General features: G+C 36.5%; 1 protein-coding gene across 4 annotated transcripts in view; it reads right to left on the reverse strand.

The window, feature by feature from the left end:
* WWC3 (WWC family member 3) overlaps positions 1 to 7,586 on the reverse strand; it is a 61,997-nt gene extending 54,411 nt beyond the window's left edge. For all 4 annotated transcript variants that reach the window (XM_031060411.1, XM_031060410.1, XM_031060412.1 and 1 more), the window contains exons 1-2: positions 7,478 to 7,586; positions 2,655 to 2,858 (exon numbers count right to left, since the gene is read on the reverse strand). In XM_031060411.1, coding sequence (XP_030916271.1) covers positions 2,655 to 2,858; positions 7,478 to 7,493 — 220 coding nt within the window. In that variant the 5' untranslated portion in view covers positions 7,494 to 7,586. The remainder of the gene's footprint in view (positions 1 to 2,654; positions 2,859 to 7,477) is intronic.
* Between the last annotated feature and the right edge of the window lie 509 nt (positions 7,587 to 8,095).

An 8,095-nucleotide genomic window follows, 5' to 3' on the forward strand; every position in this document is an offset into this window, starting at 1 on the left:
GGGAACTGAAAACCAAACCAACCCTGGCAAGTGAGCTCTTAACACAGGGTGTCTACAGTCAGGCAACTATTTCAAGCCGTGGCATTACAAGCTAAAGCCTGCACAGATGAACTAAAGGTTCTAGAGGATAGATGGGGCAAGAGCAACCATGATTTATGGAGCGAGCCATTCAAGGCAGCTCTGGCCCACTGAAAAATGCCTGGTATGTGGATGGATGGGGTTGTGCTGTCAGACCTTCCATCCTCTTGCAGAGCTGAAGGCTGCTGTACTGAAACCCATATCCGTGTCTGGGGCTGCACTGGGCCTTTTGACTCTTTAAAGAATACTGCAATGCCAAGGTCATGTTGAGCATGCAGGAACTTGCCCAAATGAGTAGTCATGCCTGGTCTAATTCTCTAAATCCAGGATTTTCTATGGATTTTTTTTTTGGAAACAGTGCTAATCACAACTGAGTCACAAAACTGCTGCATGGGCACCTCCCTGCCAACCCACAACCGCTGAGCTCACCTCCCACTCATAAGCACACGACACCGAGTCAATGGCAGCACCCGCAAGCAAAGTGGAGAAAAACAGTTTGTGAAGTTTTAGTTTAAATGTAACAACTTGAAACAAATGGTGGTGGAGGCAAAGATATTGGTTATATAAGCATCCAACTTTGGTAATGTAATTGCACTCACATTAGAAACCTGATATTTCTGTACAATAAAAGAAGAGACAACCATCTCACAGTGGAGTGGAGGAGTCAAATTAATAAAAACAAGTGGAGAAGGAGCTTTTGGGAATCTTGAGTTGACAGCATGATTAATCCCGAAAAGGATATTTAAAAAAAAATTTTAAATCATCTGAGTAATCAACCCATCCCATTTTCTCAAAACCGATGCATATGACCTTAAACCAATATAAAATATATTAACGCATCTGTAGAAAATTAAAATATTTTCCCACCTCAAAACAAGCAAATGGTTTTATATTTCTCTTACAGATTTTCATTATTAACTCCAGAAATACCTACAAAACCCTGAACTATCAGAAGATTGAGAAACATCAGTAAATTGACATAGCATTTGCTTTCATTACAGATAATCCCAAATTTTGTAATTTTCAGTCATATTTTGTTGCTGTTTCAAATAACTTATTTATCTAAGAGCTTCAAAAATATTAAAAAGGTTATCTTTTTCGAGGATGTTTTCATCTTCAACAAAACTTTCTGTCTGTATATTCACCTGAAGTAATTAAACAAAATATCCCACAGAACTATTGCAAATTTAAAAAAAAAAAAAACCAAAACAAAACAAAAAGCCCAAGGTCCTAGAAAGGTTTTGCAATAAATGGTGATTTAGATTTTATAATCTCAAAAAATACTGATGACACTATCTTTTACTTTATTCCAAGTCTTTAAATACTTGTTAAACACACTTTACACAATAGTTTCTTTTTTAAAAAATTCTTTCTTAATAGGAAAATATTTTGCTACTTCTTCAGAAACTTGAACATGAGAGGAGGAAATAAGACTAGTCACAACTCTTCAGTTATGTTACTGAAACTGAATGACAGAATGCATATATATAAACTAAACAAAAAGATGAGAATCGCAGTTCAACAGTAACAGAGTACTTGGTCCAAACCATCTGGGACACCTCAGCTCTGGAAAACATCTTTTATTCAGGATTTTGGCACATGTATGATTTCCCTTGGATTAATAAATACAACTGAATCATTAGCTAAACACTTCTATCCAGATACCTGCTGTAAACCCCCTTCCACAGTCAGATTTCTTGAACATTTTCAGAAAAGGCTAAAGCAGAGCTTCCCGTTCTTATCAAATCATTGGCATTTAACAGCAAACCTGCAGTTAAAACAATGACTGTACAGCCACTGAAAAACTCCAAGTTAAAAAAAAAAACAACCAAAAACCACTAAAACTCCACTAATTTCCATATAGCTGTTGGGTATAACCACTTCTTAGAATTAGTCTGGTTGACTCTTTGACAAAGACACCTGCACCAACCAACAGCCATGACAACAGGGCAACATCTTCAGAATTCAGAAAAAGTGTATTATCTACTCCAAGCTACCAGAGACTTGATTCTGAAGAATGAAAAGGGCAGGAAATTAAAGCTCTCCATCACCAACATCAGTATCACAGGCTGGCACTCAAGAATGAGGTGAACTAATGAAATATTGTCTTCTAGCTCATGGTCAGAGGTACTCTTGAACACAACAGCTTGTTCCTAACTCTTTGTAAATTTGCTAAGCAGACTATGGATCCACAGATGGTTTCCCCTAAGCTGATGGCTCCCTCCTACGTTGAGTGGAAAATAATCTTTGACTTTAGGAGTGCAGGTAGGCAGCTCATCCAGCAACATTCAGCCCTTGCTGCCTTGCAGGAAGCATCACTACACCTGGCTCCAAGACATGCAGAAATACCAGCTGGGATATACACCTGTTTAAAGTTACATCTCTTTTTAATGTTAACATTTATCCCTATTAAATCTCTGTTGTAATAGACGTAACAGGAATTGGAAGACATTGAATTGCAGAGTCAAAGGACCTTCATTCAGAGAAGAATCAGGTGATGGAAATACTCCACACTATTTCTTACACCACACCTTGTGAGGGCAGGTGGTAGTATCAAGAAAAGATAGTAAACTCACAGCTGGCATAGGAACGGCTGTCATCCTCACACATTTTGTGCAATTGTTGATATTCTTCTTGGGCTAGCTCAAAACGCTGCTGCTTTATTTGGTAAATCTCTTTCTTGGCATTGAGTGCCTCCTGGGCAACTATTAAATATTCCTTCAGCATGCGTTCTTGCTCCCTTCTCCATTGTTCCCTTGGATCCTCAATTTGTGTGAGCTCTAAGGAGAGAAAAGAAAAAGCATTAAAATAAAATAATATGACACTTTGTGCCACTAAGTCCAAGTTATTTTTGTTAATGTCCATTCTCAACCAGCACACCTGACACTAGAGTCCCCAAAATCACTCCAGCCAGGACAGAAGAAGGAAGGATGCAGAGTGAAAGAACAGGAAAGCCTTTTCAAATATAAAAGGCATTTAAGTGTTATTCTTTTCTTTACAAACCAGTGCAAACCCAAAGAAAACAGTAATTTGGCTCTAACCTTCCCTCATAGCCAACTTGAAAATTCCAAGAATTACGTAAAAACCCAGAACCACAAGGAAAAATTAAAGGTATCTCGATGCTTAACCCATAAGTCTATAAATAGCTGGAACTAACTTATGATACTGCATACAACTTCACAAGCTTAACATCTTAAAAGGACAGAGGCTACCCCTGCATAGTTTTTTGGGTTGGTTTTTTTTTGTCTTAAGAAATAGCATTCTGATGTTTTCCCTTGCCAGGATTTGGACCAGTTTATACTTAAACACAAACCAAAAACAAGCTTCCACAAAAAAAAAAATCTTTCCCATATCTATTGATTTTCAAGGTTATTACTGCAAAATAATCTCTTTGCAATTGCAAAGCCATTTGAGGATGACACACATTACAATCCTAAAAATTATTGGTTCATTTTGGGGGGTTTTGTGAGTCAAATAATATGTTTTACATAACAATGTTGATGTAAAGCCTTGTGTTTAAATGTAATGTTAATTTCTAATGATTGAAGCTCTACCTGCAGACACAATGTCTGTGTTCAAAGTAGTGGCAAAACCTGCAGCACAGTCAGGAGCTAAGCGCCTAGCAATTTTTCCAAACTTGGTTTCTTACAAGAGATGAAAGCCAGTTATGTTTTGCATTAATCCTGAGTACATAATTCAGTATATTGGTGCCAGTGATAAAATACAAAACTGTAGAAGATTAAGCACAACAGATTAAGAACTCTAATGGTGTCAAGGTCATGCTAGCAGCTCTACCATTTGAGAGCCATCTGAAAAGTATATAAACAAAAACAGAAGGCTCATCAAAGAGCAGTGCTTCCAACAGATTTGCAGATTAGGTTCCTAAATAACCTTTTCTCTTAACAGTTGTACCTTTCTCTCCTGCAACTCCTCACATTGAAGCATTATAAAGATGGTGCCTACAGTTCTGCAATTTCTCCCCACTTCCCAGGGACCCCTTTGATTCCCTTCTGACTCCAGTGTCCTGAAAATATCTCCTCTGGCAAGGACAGGATGTGCTTTGGCTCATTGAGCTGCCATAAATCCTTCTCTACATGGAGGGCAAGCAGAAGAAAAGAGTTCTGACTGCTGCCCACCCTTCACTGAGGGCATTTCAATTTCCACTGCTAATTCATCTGTCCATAAGTTCCTCTGAAATCTGTGCAAATTCTAATATTCCTAAAATTGCTAAATCCCCATGGAAACAATGAGAAATCAGTAAATAGTTATAAAACAGACAGGCTTACTGGGATTCAGTTTTTGTCTTCGAATGGTAAATTATTAGTCCTAATCTCAAAAAACAACCCAGGCTAAAGTGTTACGTTCTATTACCCATTAAACTTCTGAGATCCTACACTTCAGGGCACTGCATCTCTCACAGAATTATTTCAGAAGCCTTCGAAAAAGCTAGCAGCATTCATCAGAGGTAGAAAACTTCTTTAGTGCATAGGAAGCTCTGCTTTTTTCTGGTTTATGAAACTTTGCCCTGGATTTCTAAACAAGTTTGCCACATAACAAGACTAAAGCTACATTGTATGATAAAATTAACTTCCTTCATTTCTTTACAACCAATTAAAAAAACCCCACTATAGTAACTCAAGAACAACCCCAGACAAACGCAGAGAATATATTATTCCCTCACTGGGGAATGCCCAACTGCTTAGAGGAGACTTCAAAGGCTCCCAAGACTCTGAGGAGGAGGGAAAGGAATTCTGTGGCTGGCAACTGCCGAGGTTTTTAAGCAATGGCTGGATAACAGCCAAGAGCAGCTTAGTAAGGGTGTCAACAAAGTACTGAATTTACAGAACAAGATGGAGATCAGGGTTGGAAGCACCATTGAGATTTACAGAAGATTCTTCTGTTCCTTGGGTTTTTTTCCAGTTTAAATAGAAAACTATTGCCTAGAAATCTTTTTCTTGCTTCCTGGGTAAACAAACATAGCAAAAGACTTAGAAAAAAAGCAGAAGTATTGCTGTCTTCTTTTCAAAGGTGCAAGGGCAAAAAGCTTGAGAGACTACACAAAACATGAGAGGTCCCTGGTAAGTGTAAGTGTAGAAAGACTCTCTTTGAATTATCCCTAGCATTTTCTCACAGCACTTCTTGACACTGAGGCACTTCTAACTGTTTTGTCAATTAACACAGAACTCCAATGCTGCATAAAGCATTTAACCCAGTCAGCCACAAAAGACAATTCAAATGTTTTTTCCTGAAGCTGCCATTCCAAGTGGTTTAGACATACTCATTTCAGAAAAACATTTCTTCGGCTCCAAGACCATCTCCTCCACTTGTCTGAAACTACCTCATGATGCACATGATTAGTTCTCACTTCTACAAAAGAAATTTATGCAGTCTTGATTGGCACCTTTGTTGTCCACAGTTTAAAAATTGCATCAAGTGTCCAACTAATTTCTGAATAATAATTATCCAGCTATAATATCAACTCTGTCTTCCCTCTTACTATAAATCTTGCTGGTATATGAAAGCACTGTATTAGCCTAAGGGTGACAAACCCATTTCACTGTGACGGCTGAATTACCATTTAGGATAATATCTGTGGGCTGCAAGTAATTAGCTATCATGAAAGAGACAAATTTTGCAACCTTGTTAATTGTTGAATGATTCCTTTTACTCAGTTCAGCACTGTCTGCACGAAGCTTCTATTCCTCTGTTCGTACATTAACTTTATTTCATACCTAATATGATTAGCTTTACTTTTCCAGACTCATTAATATTCATCTTGTCTTTCTGTCTACCCCCCTGATCATTTGGGAACTCAAATGCTCTTTGCAAAGACTCTCTTCTACAATTTTTGCTCTAAATTGCACAGAAAAAAACGTAAGCCAGATCTGACATGCCTACAATGATTAATATCCCTTCTGTAAGTTCAAACTTGCAGTCTGTAGTAAAGCTGCTAATAACAAAATCCAAAAAGCAAAAGGAAGCTCTGTTTTTGCATGTGATGGTGATTGTTATTCCTGTCACAGAGGCCTATCAGTAGCTTTTTTAAGACATTGCAATAGGAATTCATATTCTAATCATTTTCTGCAGGGACTTTAAACCCACCTGCAAATTAAAAAAAAAATTAAGAGTTGGCAATACTGTAATTTTTTTAAAAAATATATGCATTCGTGCACATCCTTTGGTGTAACTGCACTCCATCACTACTCCAATGTAATCCTCACTTCTTAATTTTCAACATTACTAAAGTTAGCATGACAGCAATCCTTAAACTAATACTTTTTTTAAACACAGAGTTATTGTATGAATTACCTAACAGTCTGTATTTATTGCCTTTGAATTTTCTTGTCTATCTATCCTTGTGATTAATGTATTAACAGCTGTTTCAAGTTTATCATTTAGTTAATGATCTTTGTTAAATTTCACAACAAATAAGTACATATATAGGTCAAATGATACCATGGGAATATTTATTATTCTGTTGTTTAGGTTTTTTAAAGCAAGTAATTGTGAAACCACAATACACAAGTAATTCCAATTATGGCTGGAAGCCCAAAATTATTATTAGACTTTCATTTTTTAATTGACTAGACTTCAAGTAGATAGTACTGAGGTTGGTTTTTCAGATTATACTATTTACCATTGCTGTGATAGCCCACATAACTACTTTCTTATTTTCTTAGTCCCCACCAACTGCCTATTCCCACAATACTGAAAGCATTCACTCAATGGTGATAAGAAGCTTAATGATAGCACAACAGTAATAGCAGCAGCAGTACAAAGCTATAAAAATAAGACATTTTTTTAAAAGTAGAACTGGCAAATGTGCCAGAGTGATGATACAAAGCTCAGCGATAGTCCAAAAGGGAAAGTGTTCAAAATTAGTTTCCAAAAGGCACATCTGTTGTCTTTTTGATACCATTTTGTACTGCATTAAAACATAAAATATACATTGCTTAACCAAGAATGAGATTACTGTATTTCACAGTGCTTCTGATTAAAAATCAGCACACTTCTCTCAGAATATATTTTGGTTTTCAATCTAGAAGAGTGAACTATGGATGACAGGAAAAATAGGAAATGTAAGAATATAACACAAAAATCTTTCTGATATATGACAAAAAGCAATGACAAAATTACTAATACTTCACAGTATGACCAAGCAAACCAAAATATTTTGATACAATACAGTTCAATCATAGGTTGTAAAATTCTTTACAAATGGAATTCTTTACAATTTTGCCCCCGTGTGAAAGATAAGGAAACACATTCTGCAAGAAATTATTTGCATACATTTTCTCACTGTGGCACGAGGTGTATAAATGGTATAGGAAGCAAAGTTAGTGGCAAGAGTAAACACCAGCTTGCTAGCATTCCTCAAAACAATCACATATCTACTCACGATTTATGTGGTCCATATAATAAACTCCAATCTGTTGATCGTAAACAGTTTCCCATCCTAAAGGAAGCTCATCACCAACACAGTCAGCAAATGTCAGGGGCTTTGTAATCCTGTAAAAATAAAAATAACACAAATAAATACAAAAAGGTGTAGAGTTTACAATGCAATGAATGCTATTACATGTTTTGAAGATACCTTTGCCAGTTGATCAAAAACTAGTTATGCTACTTAGGAATGTGCTGATAATTACAAACATACAGTTTCAAAAGAAATTTTCATTTAAATATGCTGACAGATACTCCCCAAACAGGTAAGACAAGCTTCTCCCCTCTAGTTTCTATGTATAACAATTTAATTATAATGGCATGCAGTCCTGCCAGTTTTTTTCCCATACTGCAAAGAACACAAATGTGAAGCTGGAGTTCACCACTGCTGAAATTACTAGAAGCTTTATATGTTTTAACTTCTTTTGGGTGGCAATGTAGCAAAAGTGCTTGTCTTTGAAAAAAAATAACAAAATTCAAGACAGCACTTTATAACAGATTTCCTCTTATCAATTTTACCTTTCCAACTACTATGATATTCTCTTGGTCCAGACATATCCAAGTTACTTCCTCT

The sequence above is a fragment of the Geospiza fortis genome, unplaced genomic scaffold, assembly GCF_000277835.1.
Source record: "Geospiza fortis unplaced genomic scaffold, GeoFor_1.0 scaffold50, whole genome shotgun sequence".
Lineage (NCBI taxonomy): Eukaryota > Metazoa > Chordata > Aves > Passeriformes > Thraupidae > Geospiza > Geospiza fortis.